The sequence below is a fragment of the Stylophora pistillata genome, chromosome 10, assembly GCF_964205215.1.
Source record: "Stylophora pistillata chromosome 10, jaStyPist1.2, whole genome shotgun sequence".
Classification (NCBI taxonomy): Eukaryota; Metazoa; Cnidaria; class Anthozoa; order Scleractinia; family Pocilloporidae; genus Stylophora; species Stylophora pistillata.
The window spans coordinates 24,577,834-24,602,812 of NC_142528.1; the positions used below are offsets into that span (position 1 = coordinate 24,577,834).

General features: G+C 40.4%; 1 protein-coding gene across 2 annotated transcripts in view; it reads left to right on the top strand.

The window, feature by feature from the left end:
• Nucleotides 1-2,545: 2,545 nt before the first annotated feature.
• Nucleotides 2,546-24,979, top strand: part of LOC111321473 (uncharacterized) — a 32,021-nt gene continuing 9,587 nt past the window's right edge. For both annotated transcript variants that reach the window (XM_022924365.2, XM_022924366.2), the window contains exons 1-11: nucleotides 2,546-2,950; nucleotides 13,503-13,710; nucleotides 15,090-17,608; nucleotides 18,274-18,515; nucleotides 19,469-19,771; nucleotides 20,431-20,776; nucleotides 21,025-21,925; nucleotides 22,462-22,783; nucleotides 22,859-22,921; nucleotides 23,708-23,837; nucleotides 24,163-24,795. In XM_022924365.2, coding sequence (XP_022780100.2) covers nucleotides 2,680-2,950; nucleotides 13,503-13,710; nucleotides 15,090-17,608; nucleotides 18,274-18,515; nucleotides 19,469-19,771; nucleotides 20,431-20,776; nucleotides 21,025-21,925; nucleotides 22,462-22,783; nucleotides 22,859-22,921; nucleotides 23,708-23,837; nucleotides 24,163-24,795 — 5,938 coding nt within the window. In that variant the 5' untranslated portion in view covers nucleotides 2,546-2,679. The remainder of the gene's footprint in view (nucleotides 2,951-13,502; nucleotides 13,711-15,089; nucleotides 17,609-18,273; nucleotides 18,516-19,468; nucleotides 19,772-20,430; nucleotides 20,777-21,024; nucleotides 21,926-22,461; nucleotides 22,784-22,858; nucleotides 22,922-23,707; nucleotides 23,838-24,162; nucleotides 24,796-24,979) is intronic.

Below are 24,979 nucleotides of genomic sequence, written 5' to 3' on the forward strand. Positions count from 1 at the left end.
TCGTGAGACATCGCCTTAAAATAAAGGATATTAATATTCCTTAATAATACGATAAGAATCGCGTTAAAATCATAACATTTCAGTTTGAGGAGGAAAGATTGCGTCGATGCTACCAAAGTTTTCTACTCAAATCCTAGAGGAGTACGTTTCAGAAAATATTTTCTCATACTCAAAGCCTGCAGTTATAGTTATACGACCAGGCTCAGTTCCGTGAAGACATAGTTACCATCATAAGTGATGAACGATCTCATTATGTGCAATTATCTATTACTATGGTAACAACAAGAGGTTGGTTGGATACTAAAAATAAAAACTCCATCGAAGGCAACACCAATAAATAGAGGGAAAACCCAGAGAGCGTTCAGCAGATAGTTTAACATGTTTGTCTTTGTAAAACTGATTTGACGTAACGCTTTTAAGAAATTATCTCATAAAACTTTGCATCGCAACAAGTCACGATTTAATACCAAAGATACTCTACTTCCTGCAGGGAAAATGAGCTCGGCTTAAGTAATCACTATATCAGGACGTGACCTTTAAGTGAGTTTTTTTTTTTTGCATGATGCAAAACTCACCTGATGCATGAAGTATGACATACATTCTTACAGAGATTACGAGGATTTAATGCTTTGACTTTTCATGTGAAACTCTTTGTTCCGACACATAACTCAAAGACAGTTGCATCACGTAGGATTACATCCGTTCGATAAGCGTCAGAGGTTGAACCACGATCGTGGTTTTGTGACTGTAAAAGGAAGAAGGAATTTGCACTATTTGTTATGCAAAGTTAAAACGAATCTGTTTCATTCTTTTTAGCGATAAATTTCACTGCTCTTTAAGTGATCTTCGGCCAACAAAGCTCGCCCTGTCGTGACAGTTTTGCAACGAAAATTAGAGGAAATATTCGCCTTGAGCCTTTCCTGAATCCGTTGATAACGTTCGTCAGTTCTTCAGTCATCGAGTTCGATGCGTTTCGCATTTAACTTCCGTTTTCATTGCGCCTTTAATATCTGCGCGTTTGTTTCGCGTCTCGCGCGTTTTTCTCGCGTTCAACTACAAAATCGTTCTCTTAATTTAGAAAGTGAAACATAATCACGATGCTCACAACAAACAACCATTGCAATCCGGGTCAATCAGGAATTAGTGTGAACTTCTTCTCAATCATCGCTTTGTGTATCAGACGCTAAATTAAACGACACGTTGCGTAAAATTATAGGTTATTATTGAGAAAAGACCACCAATTCGTTTAAGAAGGTAACATTTGCTCAGAGACTTCCACAAAGGAGATGAATCAACACTATTTTAATTACACTAAAGAACGCAAACCATTGACGTAATTTGACTTTGTGTGCTGAAAGACTAGAGTATGTACGGAATAAGTATGAAACCAGCCTGACGTATGATAAAACTTAGCATCTGTTGAGTGAAAGTTTTAAATATTTATCAGTCTAAGCACAAAGAGAACGTTTATGAATGAAAACCGCAATGAGCAAAAACCGCAAAAAATGCAAATTGATGATCACGTCACGTCACGTTACGTTGCGTGACGCAATGCCACTAAAATAAAGTTTGATGTAATCTGTATTTTAAATTCTCACACCTTAGAAAGTCCTTAAAAATCAGTGATATGTACTGAAATACTGATGTGAAGGCAAGTTAAAGAGCCACAAGTGATTTGCATCCTGTATGTTTCCGATACTTGAGACGCACGCAAATAAACTCAGACTAAAACAGCGCACTAAATTTGCGAAGCCATGATTTCATGCTTGGTCTATATAAATCGATTTGTAATTTTGGTTGGCCCTCAACTGATCTGGATCGACAAAAGAAACACTAAACCTTCCCCTGGGGCAACTGTCGGTCTTTCATTGATATTGATAAAATAAATGATTCGGCAGAATTGAAAAACACTTTGTGCGTTCAATATATAACTTATATAATCTTATTGTGAACGATGTCGTAAACAAAGTACAGCTGTTTCGATCGATGTGATGAACAGTTTAAAAATAAAGTCAGGAAACAAATTGTCACTCGAGGATTACAAAGATGAAAAAAAAAATTAAATCCTAGGAGACAATCAGACGCGAACGGAATTTAAAACGCGGTTAGGCGAACGAACGAACGAAGCAAATGTCAACTTTGATTTGATCCACAATGCGCACGAATGGAATTAAATTGAACGACGACTTAGTTGACGTAACACACCTCTACTTTCCACAAGAAGGTCGATATGTCTACGCTACGGATGCTATCATAATCATTACTATACTATTTTTTTTGTAGCTCGACAACGATAGGTTGTGATGTTATTCTGGGAAACTTCCACCAGCATTTTTCTTGCAACAGCGCTACATGACACATATACATTGTATTGCCAAAACGCCTAGCATTGTTCACAATAAGCAGTGTTAGGTATCAAGGAAATTGTCAACTTTGCCCGCACGTGATTGGTGAATGAGTGGAATCGGCTTGCAGGGGGCGTGCGGCCAACCAATTAGCATGCAAGATCATTGTTTCTGTACAGAACTCAACATCACAGACAACTTGAATTGAAAAGCAATTTTAGCTTTTCACGTTTCCGCCTTTAGGACGTCGAGTCGCTTAACCGTGTTCGAAACTATGCTTACGAGAATTTTGCCGCCCGATAGAACCACTGTTTTCGCTGTCTGAAATAGTGACATGGAAAGATCGCCCGAAAAATCGGCCCTTTTATCGACAAAAGTACACAGTTTGGAAGCGAAGACGGCAAACCCTCGTCAACATTTCGCCCATGAGGCTGTAACAACAAACCCGATCATCCGCCAACTCAAAGCCTTTTCTTCACAATCTACGCTGGAAAATGGTTCCAATTCTGCAGGCTTTCCTTCATCAGAAGTGGGCATCGCGAGAAATTCGGAGTTTATTTCTCCCTTACAAGCGCAATATTATTCACCAACCGTGCCGAGTGCAGGTAAGTTCGCACAGTTTTCTTCGCTTGTTCAATTATTTATTGTGCCTGTTCGTGCAAAACTGTGGACAATTGATGGCTTTGACGATTTTTTCGTCAACTAACACGTGGGGCTCAAATTCACCCTTTGTAATAGCGTTTTTTCAGGATATTTCGTGCTCGTTCGAAGGGGATATAATTAAGATATTTCTTCGCGACTGCATCAACGTAATCGACACTGAACATTGTACCACGGTTTGACGGTTCGACTGATATTGCTGAATAGTGCCAAGGAGGCACAAATAACACCACGAAGTTTGAGTTTTTGGAATCACAAAGCTAGTGGGTGTACAGTTTTTATTAGCAACTTGCATTTTCGCGGCGATCTGTGTGCCCTTGCTTGTCGGAAAACGAAATGATCGTGGAATCTGGACTTAAACTATCTGTATTCGATCATGTTACGTACTTCGCAGCTAATAGGGGTAGAGAAGTCTTGTCCTCGTGAGCTATACGTGACTCGATGCAGTATTAAGTTAGATAGGTAAGATCGACTGTTTTAGCACCGCAGTTTACGCATTATAGTTGCAGTTTTGTCTCAGCTGAAAGGAAAATTTTTATTTTTTGTTGTATTTAACACAGTCGTGTGGTGTCTTAGGGGGCAGATTTGTTTCATTTTGGTGAGTAGAACAGAGAATAATGCGAAGTCATACTTTTAAAGACACGTTCTCTCGTAAAAATGTGCTTAAAATGTAGAAAACTTCTCCTAGGCGTATAAGTTATATTCGTGTATTTAATAATCCCATCAAAATCGGCGCTGTTTATCTGGCGCTCGGCCGCGTCAAGTATTTTAGTGATATTTATCACGGTAGACTCCATCTTTCTGTTCGTCATTACATCATCGGGGTTTTTATCGTTTTCCACCTTTTTCAAGCGTAGGTGAGAAGAAAAACAAACCAAAAAACCGTAAAGACATCGCTTAAATAGAGCGCGATCGCTGGAAATTATGAAGTCGAACGTTTGTCGTTGCCTCTAATGCGGCGGCTAGTCTTTTTAGATTCACTTCCTCTAGGCGTCTACGAGAATGAGTTGAAACGATCGTGGAAAGCAACGGATGGCTTGAATCACCATGCAGCAGAGTAGGCCAGTGTTTGCAAACAACGGAAAAATTACTCAGAGTTGAAGTTTTCGTACGAAGTGCAACTGATCGCTTTTCAACGATTTTGCCTTCCGCGAACATGACGAGACGCCAACACGCGATCTTACTATATATTTGCGCGTGATTATGTGTTCGATATTCGGCTCTTTTACTTAAGTTGTAATGTGCAGCGTTGTTTGTCCCAGAAAAACCCACCAGTTTACTTACTATATTCTGTGTCATACTGCTTTAATGAAGATTTTGTCACCAATATACCGGTGTTTGATTTTTGGTCAACGGTTTTTCACATTCTACTATTCTACAGTAGTGTTCGTCCGTGACTTTTCCGCGAGCACTCGCGGAAAACAGCGAGTTTTCGTTTACGTTAAAGAAGCCTCTCTGTTTCTTTATCAATTCGAATCAGTTAAATAGACATTTTATTTTGTTAAATGCCTCTATTGGCACAAAATTAGTCAAGAACTCAATTTTCCAGTGGATTCCCTATTCTGTTGTGGATAATTAGTTTCAACTCGGTGAACAATATGGGATTATTCCAACGCTTGTTATCTTTCACTTTGTTAACCTTAGAAATGTTTCGATTCTAGTTTAAAAGCATAAAAGGGAAAATAGTGCGTTGTGGAAATATTAATTGTTCGGTGCAAAAAACCGAGAAAATAAACAGCAGGGAATACATGTACCGCGAGGGGTGAACGGATGAGCATATAATTCGCAGTGATGTTATTGCTTGTGTATCAAAAGTAAACCTACTTTCACGAGCGCAGGACGTTTCCTAATTTTTTTTTCTAACGTCTTAAAGATCAACCTCTTCTTCTATAATGAAATCAGAAACTATGTTCCCACTTAAACGAACTCAAACGAGGGGAATAGAAATCGAAAATGAGCGCTTTTTATTTTCTTTGCCATAATTGTTCGTTAATAGGTCTGTTGAAATTTCTCGATCAAAACGTGCCAAGCACTTCTGTTAGAATTTTGAAATCTATGAAAGTAATTTAAAAGTAAAGTTCTAACAGGGAGCAGATATGTAGCAATACGGCGCGTAGTCAAACATGACACGACTTCGGTGTCTGTAATTGAAAACCTGGGCATTTTCAATTTACTCACATAACCATAACAAATACCAGACGTTGTAGAGTTGACATCCGGTAGAATTCATTTACGGCAGATGAACTTTTGTTGAGAAAAAACTTTCTGAGTAAATCTGAAAGGAAAAAATGAAAACCAGCCACGAAGGCTTTGTGTCTCTTCGGGCACCGACCGGGAGAGGTCGAGAATACGCAAAAAAAATTGTCGCGAGTCGTTCGTAACTGCGATGCAAAGATGGTTCGTACTGCCGTTGTTGATCTTTTTTCCCTCTGATATTGTAATGCATATCAGACCCGCACGCATGCTTGACTTGAAGCTCCTTTGTTACGTGTTCAAATATAACTAGACTGTAGTCCTATTGGAATGCAAATTTGAGCTTTCAACCAGGTCTTTAATTTTTCTTCGTCACGTTTACTTTAATTTAACTCTTTGTTTGTGCATATGAAATTTCTCTTCGGTAGACGGTTCGAAAACCTACAGTTAGCAAATCCTCGAGAGCGCTTTGAACTCTAGACATTTCCAAACATGATAACAATCTGTTTTCCGCTTGAATCCGCGGATGAGACAATATTTAGCTGAAAGGGGCTAGTTACGTCACCTAAAGTAGCGTCGTTTTTGAGATTTCTCTTAACATGCGAGTTTCTTTCACTTTCACGTGCCGAACTTCAGTCGCTTTACATAAGGATTTATGAAGCGTTTTATTTCCAAATGCATGATGTGTGATTAATCGTTCAGTCGGCACTGTCAATATTAATTGCTCCACAAAATTATCCTCTTTTACTTCTTTTAAGACAAAAATAGATGAATCAGTTTCCTTCAGTTTTTAAGAAAGTTGTTCGTGATAGCTTGGAAGCCACTGTAATAGCGGAAAGCAAAAATAACGAAACATTTAATGATGAAACCTTTTTTTTTTTATGTAGCGTTTGTTTCATTCAAGCTGAACCGAACGAAAGTGAAATGCACATGGATTGGAGTTCGTTTACACTTCGCTTTCTTGACACCCTAGCGTATCAACTTCCGCTTTAAGGGTCCATTGATTCATTTATGTACTTAAATTTATTTCGGTAAATATTTAGTGTATAGTTGTTGCTGAGATGTGAGAAACTATTTAAAGTGTTAATTTTGAAAAAATCAGTGACTCCTTGGAGGAAAGGTATTTCTTTTTCTTCGATGAAGAGATGATTCCACATATTGATGTGTCTCAATCGGTTAGTAATGATTCCCTGTTTCAATTTCCCTCTGTAATTTATATTCAGTCGGGATCAGTATTGAATTATACCCTCGTGATTTCGCAAATGTCGAGTTCCTTTCCTTTCAGGAGATGTCATTTCTTTCGAAGAAAGAGAAAAAAAAAAAGAATTCTAAAATGTTAGATCAGATATGCAAGTCAACTTTCACTGCTGCAATCATTAACGATGAATATTTCCCAATTGTTCAGTGATTCGTAAGTTTTTCGTTGGGTGATGGAAATTTTGTCAGTCAAAAAAATGCTATGAATTTTAGTTTTAACTTTTTTCATGCGCCCATCCATGTTATAAAACCGAACAAAAAATCCCTATTATCTTTGGTTCCAGAAACTGGAATTTTCCTGCCAATGTAGAAGAAAAATACAACGTCGAAAGAAATATTTCATTACGATATATTAAAAAGTCCTCGTTTGTATTTTTTCAGTTCGAAGTGTTATCATTAAATTTTTTTTCTTTTTGGCATAGCAGAAGTTCAGTTTTTACGGTCAGTAATGCTACTTTTGTTAATTTGCTAACGAACTTTTTTTGCGTATCTGCTATTATATCAGACAGAAGTGTACTTGCATTCGAAAAAAGGAAAAAAAAACTGTCGTTTCCGTTGCGTATCTGACCGATTTGCATCTTACCAGGAAAATTTTCACACTTCTTAAAAATTTTGATATCGCAAACGGCTTTGAATGTACCCAGTACAAGAAATTTTACGGATGTTTTTTATCCTTTTGTCCACATAGGATGCAAACGAAAACAAACTGAACAGAAACAGACTCCATTCCAACTTCTAAAAGGCAGGGAGAATTGCAAAATAGGGCTTACCAAAATATTGACTAATGCTTGGTCTTAACGAAGGTCCAAACTTTTTTTAGGAACTTTTAATAGGCGGTTTCACTGATAAGGTGCTAATCGAGAAGAAAATATTTCTATGTTCCTTACCGACTTTTGTGATCTATTGACAACAAACTACAGGTACCTCGACGCCAATTACGTTGAAAATGTGTTCAATTTACATGCAAAAGGTGATCGATGGCTTTTTTTTTTTTTTTTTTCAGAAGTATCGCGTGCTTTTTTGATCGCTTGAAGGTTTTCCCCGCGAGAGAGAGCATTCTGACATTTCAAGTATTTCCAAAAACAGGTCTCAAATATTGCGCGACTGCCAAAAATTTCGAACGTGCAAATATTGTTTACCATCCACAATGGAGCGTAGAGAACCACTGCGATCGATTTGAATAAGAGAAGAGATTACCATACTAATTTTCAAACAACTTTAGTGCGCCCCCGCTTCAAACACGTTTCACACTTTTTCACTTCGGCGTCTTTCTCTGTTCGAATTTTTTCTGAGCCTAACACAAGCGGGTCTTTTCTGCGTTTTTTTCATCAGAGAAATTGTCTCTGATGTGACCGAAAATAGCTGAATTTTGGCAAGACAAGCTCTTTTGCCTGTGAGAACGTCTTGTAAGGCATTACGTACTAAACAGAACTGTCTCCCCGCAAAGTTCAAGGACTTAAGATTTCAAGTTTCGAAGCATTGGATAAGCATTGAAAATAAGGTATGTTTCTCGCTGTTGTTGTGGTTTTCTGCGAATGGCCTTTGAAAGAAACATTCAGATCCATTTGCGAAAGGAGTCGATAAATCTAGAATCTGCAATGTACAGTGTCTCGAAGAAAGGCAGCCGTCTTTACAAGGAAACATTAATTAGCTGTCACGAAATGTTGAAGATGTTTTTAAGCAAAATAAGGAGACCACCTTATTTGTCGACCGTTAAGATTTTTAGTTTCAAAATTGTTAACTTTTTGTGCCGATTAGGGTGACCAGATACAAAAATTTTTTGATATTATTCAGTGTATTAATCCTTTCAAACCTTAAACTTCGAATTTTGGAGGGATTGTCTGTGGAAAAGAAAGGAGATTTTTTCAGTTAGGTGTAACATGAGGATTTTACGTGTTCTGCCTTGTCCTGTTGAGCTCTAAATTCGTGCAAAAGGTATCGATTTTCGACGACCATCAGCCTATAGTAATGCTCTGTTTTTGTTTGTTTGTTTGAACTCACGATATTGATTTTTTGCAGTTGGTCGGCCTCACAGATTGTTTGAATACATCATTTAAAATTCTCACTTCTTTCCTTCTTTCGGTTTCCACGATCTTAAAACCTGCGCGGACGTTTTGTACTCGCAAGTACATGTTAATGGTTGTGACAATAAAATCTTTTTTTTTTTACAGGTTCCCCATGATAAATCTGAGAATTCGCGATTCTTTGTGGCGAGCTGCACTTCTATTCATTGCATTTACTCAACTGAAATTTTTAGTTTGTCCAAAATCGCTGCTAGAACTGCCTTTTCGTAACTGGGAATTGTAATTGATGTAGTCCTGTTTGGTACGAATTGTTGAATTATAGTATAATCAGGTTTGCCGTAAAGAAATTAAAGAGGAAAAAAAACACAACAGCAAGGGGGACTTAAATTACGTTGAAAATAATTTAATATTTGTCAGTGTGGCGATCGTACACAGGGCATTCTGGTGAAGCGCTTTAGCTTCGCAAAATCAGAATTTAAATATCCTGTAACTTATGGTTTATGCATCGGTTGTTTCACGGCGATATTTTTACCATCGTGGCAAATGAAATCCGCAAAATATTACTGACTTCATTCTGTTGTTCAATATACAATGTAAAAGAAAAAACAAATCTATATCACTGAAGAGCGTGCTCCCAAATCGCAACGGTGAAAACTACCCGGTTCATTTACTTTGAAATGATAATCTGCGAAAATCGAAAACCTTCCGATTTTAGTAGTTTTTCAGTAATAGTGCTCTACGGCTCAAATTCATGGTAATATATTAAGACTGTCTGTTTGTATATGTTGTCAAAACAACGTTCCGGTTGTATCTAGAATACAAGTTAGTTGTAAATCTGCTGCCTTGGTTATGCCGGCGTAAACCGATGTAAATCCCGTAACAGAAGCTTTCCAGAAAGCTTAAACCAACAAAAACGTTTCACTCTAAAAATAAACCCCTTCCGTAATTAAAATATTATCTTTCAATTCTGATTTTTGTAATGAATGCAAACGGGGAAAAGCTCTTGATTTTGAATGTTATGATTTTTTTTTTGCTATTTCGAAACAATTTTTTTTATTTGTCTTCAAAATGATCCTTTAAAATGTAGAACGAACAGTTAGCTCCCAGATCATAAATCTCTTGATTTTTTTAAAAAAATATGTATCCTACTTTAACTGTAAATATTCAAATCAAACTTTGATTTCAAGTATGCAGTTACCTATGATAATGTAAAGCTTTCTTGCTTGCGTTTCAGCCTTCGCTGAAGTACTTTTTATGACATATGGCTGGATTTAAAAAAAAACCACCGTTATCTTTGCAGTGATCGTCTCATTCATATACGGAAAACAGAGACAAAGTGATATAATTTCTTTTGGGTGGTTCTAAAATGAATGGTTATTTGAGATTAGGATTTCTTCAGACTCTATGACTGCTGAAAGACGAGTGCTTTCGGCTTCCATCGCTTTAGAGTTTCTCCACTTTCTCCACGGTTATGTGGTATACGGAAGTCCATTTAACCGCTGGATATAAAATTCAAAATGTATAAAAGAGATCGTAAAATAGAGGAGGTTTGTTTTCTATATCCCTTCCGACCGTGATATGCCGTCGTACCGAGGTCATTTTCCCGATCTTTTGAAAGGCTATTATTTGCATGAATATGTTCCTAAATAGCGCATGTTATCTTGACTGCTTTTTTCAGTTTTTGGTTAGAAATAAAAGCGCTTTTAGAGATTAATCAAATGTAGTTACCGTTCAGATATCTTGTCTGTTAAAATTTAATGTTCTTTGTATCGAAGGATAAAATCTTGGTGAGGACAGGGCTTTCAAGTTCTTTCCCTCGGTGAACAAACAGCGGACTGTAACCGAATTTTTCGCGCTTAGAATAGCCTGAAATAATGTTTACAATCGGTTTGTGACAACCCAGACTGAAATTTTACCCCACTTTTGTAAATTTACTTCTTGCACACGTGAGGCGGAAATCGTAGCTGTTTGCAAGGGAGAGCTTGCTCAAAGGTCTAGTGGCAGGAATTTTGTGGCGTTGCATCGCGTGTGTTCCAAACTGCTCACCCTTGATAGAGGGTCATTCAGTTCAACTTAGATTACATCGCAAGGGAAGGTTCATATTGGTCAGTCACGGAAGAAAAATCACTCTTTCCTCCGAATTGATTTTTACCAACAGCTATTATCAAGTTAGATATACAGCACTGTTACTGTAAACGATGGTATTTTTTGTGCCGCAAACTGATAATTCCCGAACATTTATGGATCATAGTTCAAATATCGCTTTTCTCAGTAACGGCTTTAAAGTTCTTCTTTGCCTTGCTTCCGTAACAGCCTTGTATTACCAGCTCTATTTGGTTAAACTCATTTTTCAATGGTAAGGTGGGGAGGTGACATTATCTTTGCGATGAGGGAACTGTTATTCGAGTGCCCGATTTAGGATTTTTTGGGGGTGATAATTCGAGAGCACGTGCACCAAGATCGCTTACAAAGATCTGAACGTTTTGTCTTAAAAATAGAACTAAGTGTCATTTGTGTAAATGATAAATTGCTTTGATTTTGCAAGGCTTCAGCTGTAGTTTTCCAAGGACAAGAAGGTGTTACAATTCTGTTTTACTTTTGAGTAAAGTCGATTTACTGTACATCTCTTGCATAGATCTCGTCTCCGTTTTTCGCAGTCGATGTAGCTAGTTAACCGATATGATTCGGAGATTAGTAACCAAGCCAAACAAGGAACTGTTATTGTAAAGCATAGTAGGCCTGCGATGTCACAGGCTAAAATTAGGCGACTTAGTATGGATACAATTACACTGTATGGACGAAACCATGGTGTGAAGAGTGAGCAACATAGCGAAATCCAAATTCGCAGGAAATTGCCACATAAAGACGTGAAGTTTCTTACGGTCGGTGAAACCTTTTCCTCTCGATTCCTAATTGATCGGCAGCTGTCGAGAGGTAAGCTGGATTTTGAATAACCACAGGGTGTGTTTATAGAGTTGCGCTTGTGGGAAATTTTTAAGCCCTCGAATGAAACCGGATATAGATGATACAAAGATACAAAGATACAAAGATGTAGTCGGAAGCCACAAAATTATAACGTGGGTTGAAATTAAACTTTGATCGATGAAACAAATTTAAGACTCAGTAAAGCCAATTACAAGGTGACCTTCGCGTCACGTTTTGTCGTTCCTAGGAAACCTAGGCTAGTATTTTGTAGCATATCATTTTCAATACTTCAGTGTTCAACACATGATTAGTAATCCTTGACGGTTTGGTTTTTTTGGTCAATTTATTCCAACCACCCTTGTGTATAAGAACTGAACGCTACCAAGTTGTTAATGTCAGATTTCATTTTTAATGACGACGAATTTATATCGCGCAGAAAATTATTTCTAGAACACTGACGTAAATGGTAAAACTGTTTCCGGCAGAGGTCCAAAGTTTTGTGCCAGGAATAATCTTTTTTCGCGAACCTAAAACGCACTAGCTAATGTTCTTGTTGGATCCGTTGTTCTTCCATCCGAGCTTTGTATATTTAACACAAGATTAAAGGATACGTTTCCACTTGTTTCGACTGCAAAAACTAGTATTTAAAGCTCATCTACACCAACGGCGCCTACTTGTAAAAGAAAAGAACTAGCCGGCTTGTATAGTCGGTCGGTATCATATTGGAGCTGACTGGCCGGGCGATCAGTCTATTCTCAACTTGTATCCCTAACAAGGATAAATTTTTACAAAAATCAGCGAAACCTCTCGAATAAGGTAAATCCAGTTTTTAACTAAACCGTCTGGCCGATCTGTTTTGGCTAATTTTGGGCGCCCACTCGCTACAAAAGGTTAGACACCCAGACCGCTACTTGCCTAAATTTGGTCAGATATTTTGACCAAAATTTTAAGTCGGAAGTCGCTTTTCCCTTACTTTAAATAGTTTGAAATCGTTTATCGTAGAGTTAATCAGTAATCTAAGAGCAACAACGAGAAACGACGTTTGAAATATACGGTAGTCGGGCTGAGAAACCACACTGAAAAATGCAAAATTGGGGTGACTTTTACGCTTTTAAGTTTTGGTCGAAGCACGTGTCTCACTAAAGTTCATGAGAAAGATTAACTGCTGTGGTGTTGAAAGCCCTTTATCATAAACATTCTGTGGTATTCATAACACAGTTGTGCACACTGAGGCAAAAAAATCGGAAGAGACACTTGGACTTCGCCCTCAAAATCTGAAAACAAAACCGAGGAATATATCGCGTCTGAAATATTTGGTAACCTAGAGCTCGATTACAAGTCTCAAAAAAATTCCTTGAGCTTTGCAATACGAGAAACATGGTGTCATTACTGGTAACTTTTCGACTTCTAATGCTTCTCCCGACCTTTCGACCGCTTTCAGTGGAAATCAGTTATGGACGTTGTCTACGATACTCATAGCAACAAAACGTTTCACAGGAGTTGTTTCATTGACAACAAATTCCCCTCTGTGAATATTTCGTGGAAGAAGTAGAGTTTTCCTCTTAGTTTTTTGTTTTTGTTTTTTTCTTTTTTTCGCTTCGTTATCTCGTTGCCTTTTCACATTTAGACTCAGGTTGAGACCTAACGATTGTATGTTTCTTTTCCAAGTTGTAATTTGGGATAACATTGTTTTTTTCTCCTTTTCTTGATGACTGGTCCGAGAAAAAAAAAAAGAAAAAACGCATGCCAAACTAGAATTATTTGTTACCTGGGCAAAACTTTTCCCGCGCTGAAGACAAGTTCCACGCAGTGTTTACATTCCTTTCTGATTGTTTGTACTGGTTTCGATCCAGTCCACTCCATATTTTCCTTATTGGTCGTTGAAATCACTCCAAGATTTGATTTGGGTTTATTAGCTCTTGCTTTAAAAGCATTTCAAAACTCACACCAAAGTTTTAATATATGATAAGTTAAAGTTTTCTTTCGGGCCGAGTGGCCCGTCTAGCAAGAGGTTATCACCGTTTCTGTGGCAGGTTTTCCTGACAGTTCACAGTCATTTGGTTGAAATGAAACTTACTCTTAACTCTTTTCTTTTCAGCGATCCCCATGAGTCTTCCATACGGGATGTTTACGGGACAAGGCATGGACCCGCGGGCGCTGAGCGCGGGAAATTTTCCTTACGCGTATGGTAACCCTATGATCTACTTTCAAAACTTTGCAACTGGTTACGGACATACGCAACGAGGCAAAAACAGCGAAGAAACAACAGGGTCTGACAAAAGCAACAATCCATCGTCTCAGTTAAGGTTTGTTATAAGGATACAAACGTTTTCAACACCAGCATTAGTTATCATAGAGTCGGCAAGATTCAGCAATAGATTTCAAAATTTAGTTTATTTTAGTTACTTGGTGAGAAAGTGGCGTGAGTTTTTTGATCCAATCGCACGGTGACGTAAAGCAAAATCAAAGAAATCTCGGATTTTTTTCGACACTCCACTGAGACTAGGTTTACACTAGAGGAAATTGTTCCGGATTCGTGATGAATCCGAAACGTTTTAGTACCGGATTGATTTTGTCGTTTACATTAAAGTGGACGAATCCGAAATAAAAACTCCCCGGTTTGGTCGTGTCTCCGGAGATTTTGAATCCGGAATTTAAAGTGGGAACTTTGAATCCAGAAAGTTTTGTCGTGTAACCGCTTTTTTTCTCGAATCCGGATATTTCCGCCTGCAATCTTTTGAGTTTGCGGTGCGGATATTTCCGCCTGCAATCTTTTGGGTTTGCGGTGAAACCAAAATGGAGGATCTGATGCTAACATTGCTGGCGGTCTCTGGTTGCCTAATCTTGTTGCAGGTTCAGGCGATAAAGTTTATCATGTGTACCGCAGTATTTCTGAGGAAACGCAAATTATCAGCCACGTCTTAATCGCCGACGACGTAGATGGCCTGGCATCTGTCCGACTCAAATTTGCCTGAGTGGCATCTGGATCTACTCTAGCCGTTTTTGGGGGAGGCATTTTCACTTTGTCGATCGAACGATGAAACAACACTGGGCTTGGTAACCATTCCATTTCGAATGTTCCCGGAGTTGTCGTTGTGTGTAAACGGTCAGGAATCCGAATATCCTTTCAATGTAAACGCTTACGAATCCGAATACTCCAAAATTGATGAAGCCGGAAACATTTACGAATCCGGAAAACTCTCCTCTAGTGTAAACCTTTTCTAAGAATTTCTCTTATCCTCAAAACCGAGTCAGTTAATGGCAGGAAAATTAATAATAATAATAATAATAATAATAATAATAATAATAATAATAATAATAATAATGACAATCTTTATACAGGGGGCTCACATCATTGGGGAGTGGTATTCTGTGAGGCCCTGTAAAATTAGTCATTATTGTGTGCTATTAGAGACGGTGAATTTAAATTCCATGTTACTTTGAATTCTGCGAATTGAACAGTACTCGATGAGAAAATAGAGAACAATTTCGTCCTCTTGGCAAACTCGAATTAATAGTGTAGACATGGTAACAAGATAGAGTTTCCCGGCGCTGAAGCTTCCACTAAAAGGGCAAAAGGTAAAACAAAATATGATAAAGTGGGTACTTGATTAAAGACAGTATGATCACTTTTTTGAAGAAGTAAGGAGGAACATACAAGTTTTCACCGGTTTTTTTCCCATAGATCTACTGATGCACTCGCCCGCTCTACTAAGGAACACATGCGAACTGAAAGTGTTATTAAAACGGTAACAGACAAACAGGACACTCCAAAAAAACAAAGCGATGTAGACAAAAGAATCTCGGCCGAAGCCCAAGGTTCCAGTGTTCCTCTGAGATATCCTGACAGAGGAAAAGGAAATGAAGTTGGTAATTCGGATGACGGAAGAGCAAAAGGACCACTATTGCGTGACATATCGTTGCGTGACGCTTCAGGTAACGAGGACTTGCCCCGCCGTGACAAACAATCGACTGTAGGCGAATACGACCGGACGCGCGATAAACTTCCGAAGGCGAAAGGATTCGAACATTTAGCAGTTGATTCTAATGGAAATAAGAGACCCACGAATGCTGCTTCTTTCTCTTCGTATGAAAAAGGCTACACTTCTGAAGCGCGCTCTTCGCCGTATCCCGCCAACGAACCGCCCACTCTAGTTCCGTATCACAACGCTTTGCCTCCAAAAACTTCTTCAAATACGACGCACTCAAATGTCCCATCGACTATGCCGAAACTCACCCCTATTGCGCCGCGCATAAGTAATGATTCACCACTGACTGTGCCTCATTCATCCGAGTCTGAGCATAAAAGTTCTTCGTATGCAGCTTGGAGGCCAAACTATACTCATCTCTCGAATTCTGCTCCAGTCATGACGAGTCATGGTAGTACTGTGTCTTGGACCGCCAATTACCCTGGGGTGAAGCAAGCCTCGGGGGATAAGACAGAAGAAAACGGTTGGCGTGCTAAACAACCCACTAGGGATGAACGTGATCAGAATTGGACAAGTGGTTATGAAAATGCTCAGAAACATGCTGCGAGGAATTTTTATTCAATGCAACCATGGGACCGACAGGCTTACTACGGAACACTTCCACCGCAATTGCGCGCCAGTGGCGTGACGGATAAAGGTTTTGGCGGGAAAGACGTTGAAGAAGATTCGCGGGATGTGTTACGTGATTCGTCACGTGATTCGTCACGCGACAGTATGACCTCCGCTGAGCATCTGCAAGCTAAACTTACAAAAGCCACTTATAAGTTCGGGTCAGGACAGTCGAGCTTACGAAAAGAAAACGATTTTGGCGGTGGTAAGATTCCGATAGGTGCCAACAACGACGATTATCAGAGAAGCCAGCCGTTTAGTAGTCGGAACGAGAAGTCGGTTGTGGGAGAGTACGTAAATTACAATAATAAAAGTGAAGATGGGAAAGGAAGTAACTTTGTCGTTGTGAATAGCAAGGAGGGTTCTTTCCGACTCTCAGTGGAGAGACGTGAGGGAAACCAGAAATACCCGAAGTATGAAGTCGTTAAGACTTCTAGAATGGAAGAAAACAGACTCTCGAGTAGTTATTACAATAGTCACGATAGCCGAGACTTGAATGACTCATCTTTGATTGGGATTCCGCGCGCGGAGCTTAAATCGGAAAATGAAAAGGAGGGCGTTGATCGTGCGAGGACCGTTGATTACTCTCGCGGGAAAGACCAAAGTTCTTACAAAGAACACGCGGGACGGAAATCGGATTCTCGCGAACTTACGTCAGTGGGCGACGGCAAGAAGAACAATGACCGTAATAACAATAGCACTTCCCTGAGTGGGTTTCCTTTCTTAAAGTGTAACACAGTTCCGAACGGTGAACAAGCAAGATATGTTGAGCGTAGCGGACCTTTACGAGATAAAGTATTTGTTCCTCCGAACGCCACGTTTGAAATGTACGAGAGAAGGGAGCAGGAAATGGAGAAAAATGGCTTCAGGAAGTCCGATATGGCCACAGCATTTTCTAGAAACTTAGTTGAGAGTAATCGTTTGTCGAAACCAGCCGAGGAAGGAGTGAAAAGGACTGAGGAGAGGAGAAACCTTCCAAGGCAAGATGATACGAAATCAAAGTTGCCCACAGGGCGATTTGAAAGCGAAAAACGGGCTGAACCAGAGGAAATTACATCGGATAATAGCGATGATAGATCGAGGCAGTTGTCTAGGGAGTCAGCTTCTCCGGATAAAAGAGCTCAGCTTCGGGTTCAGCAGTCCTCTGATAAGGTAGCAGTGTCTTCAGCAGCTGGTGATGTTCGACAGCGTCGGCTGTCCTCCCCCTTATCCGAACAGAGGAACACCACCGCGCCATCGACCGCTTACGGAGCCTCTATGGCGCCTGGTCTTCAAAGTAGGAGAGCAGCAAATGGCGGCAGTGAAGGGCATTCACGGGAGTCCGCTGTAGAATCCAGTTTGTCAGGCTTAGGAAACCAGGCAGCCGCCCAGTTTCTTAGAATGGACGGTGGTGCTTTTCCCAACCCTTACTTTGCTTCAATGCTGGCGGCACCGCAAGGTATGCCGGAAACGCCATTCCTGGTGCTGGATCCGTCAATGTACAGTGGGATGTACCGTGCACCCATGATGGAGGCTGCCGCACCCGGAATGTTCCCACCTGGAGCCTTCGCTGACCCAGTAACAGGATCAATTATGGTTCTTCATCCAGAGAGTTATGTTCCCGTTGGTAAGGTCATAATTCTTACACAAACGAAAAATGAGTAACTGAAAACTTCTCTGTTCGATAGCAAATCATTGTATGGCAAAAAGGTGATGAAAATAGACATATTTATTAGCTAGATGACACCTTGATGTAACACCAAATTCCCTTAACCAATTTACGATGAAACTATGGAAACAAGGAGAGAGAGAGTTATCAATCAGATCTTGAGAATGCGCAAGCCCCACTTCCGGCTTACGGTAACTTCGAGGAATTTCAGGTTGTTTTGTTGGTTGTTTAATTTTATTTATTATTTGTTTCTTCAAGAGGGGATTCACATGCCACTCGTCCCCCTCCCCTCCCCCCCCCCCTGGTGAAGGGGAGCAAGGATATTCGTGTGTTATTAATTTTCAAATCACTTGATTTTACGCTGGTTTGGCTGATCTCATCTCCTTAGAGGGAGTTATGTTGGGACAATGGGTTGGGATTCATTTCGATCTAATGTTTCTTACACATCAATAAAATATGGTGTTTTGTTACTTGTTTCGGCGTAGCAGTGAATCTGATTTCATTTCGAAAGTCAGTAGCAGGAACAAGTATAGTAACCAAAGGTGTCTTTAAAGTGTTTTGAATTTCTTTCTTTGGGTTTCGGCGAGGTAAGTTTGTTTGTTTGTTTTTTTGCTTTTGTTTAGTCGCAGCCGAGAACGCGGCGTTTATGATGGATCCGCGGTTGCACGGAATGTGGCCACATTTGGACGAGGCCCAGTGGCAACAGTTCTGGCAAATGATGCCGGCGTACCAACAACAACTAAAACAACAGCAACTTCATGAACGAAGCAAACAAGAGTTGCTGTTCGGTAAACAAGCTTCTCAGTTTCCTTTTTCGGCTTATCCGTTCTACTATGGTGACAAGCCCTTTGATCCACAGCGCAAGGTACTAATCAAACGTGTTTTGTCTTTTTTTTTGTTTTTGTTTTTTACCCTTTAACTCCCATGAGTGACCAAGACAGAATTTCTCTTTACAATACCATTTCAGTATCAAGCAGACAAGTGACAATGAGAAAGGAAGATTAGTAGATCTAATACCAAATTCTCCCAACTAACTACGTAAGAATGGTACAGCAGACAGTAAGGAGAATTACTTATGAGATCTTGGGGAGTTAAAGGTTCAATGACATGTTTCTCATGTATTTCTTTTTTGTTTTTAATGTTCAAGATCCGTAGCTTAGTCATTGTAGGGTTCATGAGTCTACGTCGTGATATTTTGATGAATTTATTTGATGCTGAGTAGCAAAATGACCCCTTGACCCTTTAGTTCTTAAGAATGATTAGCATCTAAATTTCCCTTACAGAAGTGATCACAAACTGAAGGAGCTATCGTTGTAAAACAATTTCTCCTTGTCGGTACCATAGGAAATGTATTAAGAACAGTAGGGAGAATATGCATACTGATGTTAGAGTGTAAAGTAAAAGAAAAGAGGGAAGCCCAAGCATCGAGGATGATTTAGGTTGAAGAAGATTGTTAAGGATAAAATTGAAATTTTTTCATGCTTGAACTGAGCCACAGTTTGATGGAAACGTAATTTCATTTTGGTGTTGCACCATTTTACCCACATAAATTAAAAAGGCCTTGCTTTCAATCAAGACAATAATTTTCTCTTGATTCAACTCATTTTAAAGCTGGCTTAAACCGGACATTCCCCTCACGCCGATAAAAGCCAGCCATTAGAACCGCTTAACTACTGCTAGCGTGGCTGTTTTTACCACTCATGTTTCTTGTGTTACCGCCCGTGTGTTACGGATTCCCTAAAGCGAAAACACACTTGTTCCTTCAACAAAGTTTAAGACGCTCTTCTAATAACAGCTGTTGTTTAATTACTTCTTTAGGGTGAAAGCCAGGAGGGAAAGTCTACCAGCCAGCAACAAAAAATCCGGGATGTAAAGCAGGAACAACCAGAAAGTCAATCCAAAGAACCAGCTGCCAGATCGAAGCCTGAAGCCACCGCACCACAAGAACACGCGCAGCGCATGCCTGTGTCACGTGACAGTGAAAGTCACGTGATCGGTCAGCAGCAGGAGACGTCCAATCCGCGTGAAGAGAAAACGGCTTTAAACAACCGCTGGCTGAAAGAGGTCCACCAAAAGCTCACAGAGAAGCAAAAAGCTGTTCAAGCTAAAATAGATGACCAGGTAGAAGTTTCTGTAAGGGTGCTTGGTTGCCACAAAATAAAGAGTGGCTGTGGAAAGGTCAAAATTAATTTTTTTCGGAGAGAAAAGCATCGCTGGTCACTGTAAGAAAAAAGCGGTGAAACGTTTGCACATATGTTTACAAGGCGGTCTGTGATCTAGCGTTCTAAGCCGGATTGTTTAAAACACGATGAACCTAACCCAGGGTTAGTGTAAATTTTTGAATTGACTTTAATAGCTCTGGAAAGAGATTTTTCTTTTGTATTTTTTTCCAGTTAGTCTCGAGTCATTTTAAGAGAAGATCCAACAAAGCCTTGACTTTTTAACGCGCTCTTCTACACGAGAAATCAAAGCCAAGGTTAACTTTTAATCCCAGATTAACGTTAACCCCCTTTCGAACAACCCAGCCCTGGCTGTCAGAACCAAATTGTCCCCTTAAGACAGGTGTGGCTCTAGAACTTTGGCAAAGTTGTATTTGAACAAAAGAAAAGAAGGATGTTTGAGGCGGGTCAGGACCGGGGGCCAGTTGCAAATGTCAGTTAAGTTGCATTTGGTGTGGCTAGGGTGGGGAAATTATATGTCAGTTTTGAATTTTAAAGGTAGACTTTACAGGCGCCTTGTCATTTTGTTTATGTAATTTCGGGATAAATCTTTCTCCGCAGGAACAGCTCGCCAAACAAATTAAAGATTACTTATCACTCGATCCGGCTCAGTTTCCATTTTCGGGATCTCAGTCCTCGTTTTTCAGAGATTTTGCAAAGGTTAACCTAACAGTTCCGGTGACTACCACTTCCTCTCGGACGCAGGAAGTTAGTCGTGATAGCGCCTCTCCAAAAACTGTTTCTGCCGCCGTCACGTTGTCCAGCTTGGAAAAAGGGCGCGGCGAAGAATCCCAGAGGGCCGCGAGAGGCACACCTCCTATAAAGACTGACCAGAACGGCGTTGTGGACCGCGTCAAATCCCCTAGGCCACACCCTTCTGCAGAGGCAGTCATAACTAAAGAAATAGGTATGACTTTAAGACTACAGATTATTTTACTAGCGATGTATTTTTGATTTGTAAAAGGTTGGTGTTCTTGATATCATATGAAGAGAAGACGTTTACTGTTTCTTATGTTACCCTACCGACGCAGCACCACAGTTTCTTTAGAAACATACTCCCTTTATTACTGTTTGAGGAATTCAGTTCAAGAAGGAGGTCTGGTGATCAGTTCTTGAAATCAGCCTTGATTCTTTCTTCTCCTTTTCACCCTGTAGTGGAAACTCCACGAAGATTAGAGGCACAACCCAACCTGGTGGGTGAGAGGGTTGTATCGCGAGAAAACCGTGAAGCTCCCGCGGGACAGATTCCCTTACAGTTTCCACAGAAGATGATGACATATGAAAATGTTTCATCTGAACGGCTTGTGAACGAGAAACCTGACCTCGATTCGGGAAGAGGGAGGCTGGAAGACTCATATAGGGCTCACGATCGTGGACTTACTGCAAGCTACAACGAAATTAACCGCAATGTCTCCGAAGAAGACTTGGCAACAAACTTGGAAACTCACTTGTCGAGAAGGAAACACTGTCAAAGAGTTGACTCTTATGGAGAGTTGAATTCCTTTGCCAAAACAGACTATGATCGAGGTGAAAGGGGACTGCGCCTGGCTGAATTTACATTTCGAGAAAGTTTGGACTCATTGGAGGATAATAGGGGTAATCTTCGAGCCTTGATGACACGCGAGAAAATATCACCTTCCCACCAACTGGATAGCGATTCTGAGTTTGAAGATGACGACTTTAACGCCAAGTGCGAACTTCGTAGAATCGCTTCATCTTTTGTTCCGCTTCAAACCGACAGCGAAAACAAAGAGAACTCCACGATCTTCTCGCTCAGGCCGTTCAGATCCGAAGCCGAACGGAGAAAGATACGAGAGAATATCGATCGCCTTCGGTCCATGGCAAAACGGCGGAATAGTAAAGACCGAATTACTGTGTTCAGTCGTCGGAAAGATCTTCGGAGTCCGACGACGATTTTGAACAGTGTGACGAGCGCTATCAGCGATGTAGCGGGGGTGGAGTCTGTGGAAAAAGAAATGCGGATGAAATTAGCGGAGTTACAAAAGAAGTACAGGGAGAAAATGAGAGAACTTGCCCGACTGCAACCCAAATATGGGTATGTATATTCGATGTTACTAAAGAAACGATCAAGTTGGAGTACGAATTCATTTCAAAGATAATTCCTTCAAAACACTTTTTACCTAGCCCTTACTCTCTAAAGGTTTTCTTTTAAATCCTCTGTTTTAACTGGGATTTAGTTGTCTTGTAAATCAGTTGCGAGAATTCGTTTTCATTTCAGCAAGGTATCAGCTGGCTAATAGGTTTTTTTTTTATTGTCATTTCCTGTTTCCGGGATGATGTATTGATGTTGAAGAGATTAAAAACGTCTTAATCCCCACGATGAAGATTATCCTTCAAAAGCCAAGTGGCCACACACTAGGGTTTAATCGCCACGGGCTTTTAGTTTGTTACACTAGGTCTGTTGAACATTACTTCATCGCGTGGCATTGCGTGATGAAGATACCACTGTAGGACTACTTTGTAACACGCTCAGTATCGGCAGATTTCACACTTACCGTCTTCGTTGCCTTTTCGCCATCCTTATCAAAAGTAACTCTTTGCATTATACTGAACTGTTTACCTTCATTACAGGGCAGAAGATGGAAAATCGACCCCAATTAAAAGAGGCCCTGGAAGACCCCGGAAACGGAAATACTTCGGCGCAGGTTCCAAGGGAGACAAGACGTCCCCAGTACCCACGGGCGGATACAACAAAGAAGACGAAGAGCACCAATCAGTCATTGAGGCCCACTCCCCCGATAACGCTGGTCCAAGTGACACTGAGAGCCTGGTGTCTAAGGAAAGCGAACCTCCTAAGAAGAAGAAGAAAAGAGTCAAACAGAAGACTTCGACAGAGCGGGATAGCCGCGGGTCAGCGCCACCTTCCCGCGGGTTGAGTCCAACAGAGTTTCCTGTAAGTCAGATGATGTTTTCATAGTTTTTCCCTTTTCCGCCTGTGTTAATTTCCTTCCGTTGTTTTTTCCCTCAGGATTTTCCGGCACCTGCTGTAAAAAAAAAGAAATCTCGCAAGCCAACTGCTGCGGATGAAGAGGTTAGGAAATTAATGCCGCTCTCTGCTGTAAGGAGAGATGTTTAGCATAATTGTCAAAGCCTGCCCCGGGCGCCCGTTAGAAAAACGAAGCGCTCTAGCTATAGTGTCAGCAGCGGAGGTGTGAAAAAACTAGAGTGGTCTGGATCGGGTCCCGTAGTGTTGCTTACGCAACCTAACTCAGATCTCCTTGGTTTTTCTCCATGTCGATACTATTTCGTTCCGTTTTACCGACTGATTGCCTGCAAGACCTCCTGTGATGAATCGAACCTCAGTGTAAAAAATCTCTTTCTTTTTTTTAATTTAAATTTCACTTTTCCCCACCCCCCCCCCTCCGTGGTATTTTTGTTTTGACGCGTGGCGCGAGTGTTTTTTTTTGTAATTTAGCCAATTACGTCGGGAAGCTTTGGCGTATCATAGTTTTTTTTTCTCTGTACGGAGTTTAGTTGGTTGTTTTTGAGTTTATGTTCACGCTAATTTTTAATACTTCAGTTTGGAATTTTTACGAAGTTTAAGGAGTTTTATTCAAACCGAATGTTGTGATTATTTTGATTACATTTTTTCTATGGAGTTCGGAGTTACTTATTTCGCTATTGGATTTTTTACCCCAAGCGCCCTTTCAAATTTAGCAGTTGTACGGTCTACCGACTGAGCTACAAAGAAGTTGATGGTGAACTAGGCTATGTTAGTTGTTCCACTCTATGTATGATGCTTAGATCAGCAATGTACGAACTACAAATTTTTAGTAAACTGTAGTCAGGATAACGTGTCCTAAATGTTTCTTTACAGTCTGACCTACTGCTTCCCAAAAACAAATCCATTAATACGAAGAAGAGAGAAACTGGTGCGGGCAAGCGACGTAAAGGATCGCCAACGAATGATACCGTCGACCAAAAGAGCGTTTCACAACTACCAAATGGTAAATAAAGTTCTTTTTCTAACTCATTTGTTTTCGCCATTTGTGCTTGAGACTTGTATGACACCACTCGAACTAAGAAATTCCATCTAATGACGTAGCTCATGTGAAGTTCTGGAGCTTTACGGTTGGCCGTTACTTGTGCGTTAGTATGAGCTAAACAGAGAGAACACACGATTGGTGGCCGAACACGTCAGTTTGCACTTTGTTCGGCGTTTGTCTCAACAAAGATTACGTATGCGCTTTTGAACGTATCTAAATGTAACTCTAAGAACTGGGATGAATCTTCCATTTGTTCTTAAAAAAATAAACCTTTCATTTTTCATAGCTGCCCGTGTACCCTCCCCAAAAGAACTCGAGAATAGCGCCGATTTTACCAAAGAACCAAAGACCCTAACCAAAAACACAAAGGCCAAGAAACCAAAACCGAAGAAACGAGCGAGACCGAAGCTTACCATTGAGGCTCCCGAAGTCTACGAAGACGATCGAACTGAGGAAGACTTACCGCCCGGCTGTGCGGATACGCCGTGCGAAACTCCGGGTGGTCCTTCACCGAACAAGGGCAAGAAAAGTAAGGCTGCAAACAAGAAACGAAAGTCTACTGCAACTACTCCTCCCAAAACAAAATTTGAGTTCCCGGAAGTGACGTCACAAGATGAAAGCTTCTCCGAAAACAGTAGTGTATCTCCAAACGATATTGCAAAAGAGGTTGCTGCCATAGCCGCCAGAAAGCAATTGGAGGCAGCGCAGAAAAACACCAGGGAGGCGTCTAGTGACGTTGATGACGAGGTGTTTGCGTCAAATCACGATGAACGAGATGGTTTGAATTTGTTGGCGTTTGCAAGCATCGATAAAACGGCGAAACGAAGACGATCTGACGCTCAGTCGCCCTCTGAAGACCTTTCGTTGAAGAAGAGAGGGAGACCCAAGAAATCCTCAGAGTCTCCGACCTTCGATTCAGGTAAAGTCAGTTAAAGTCAGTTAAAGTCAATTAAAGTCAGTTAAAGTCAGTTAAAGTCAATTAAAGTCAGTTAAAGTCAGTTAAAGTCAATTAAAGTCAGTTAAAGTCAGTTAAAGTCAATTAAAGTCAGTTAAAGTCAGTTAAAGTCAGGTAAAGTCAGTTAAAGTCAGGTAAAGTCAGTTAA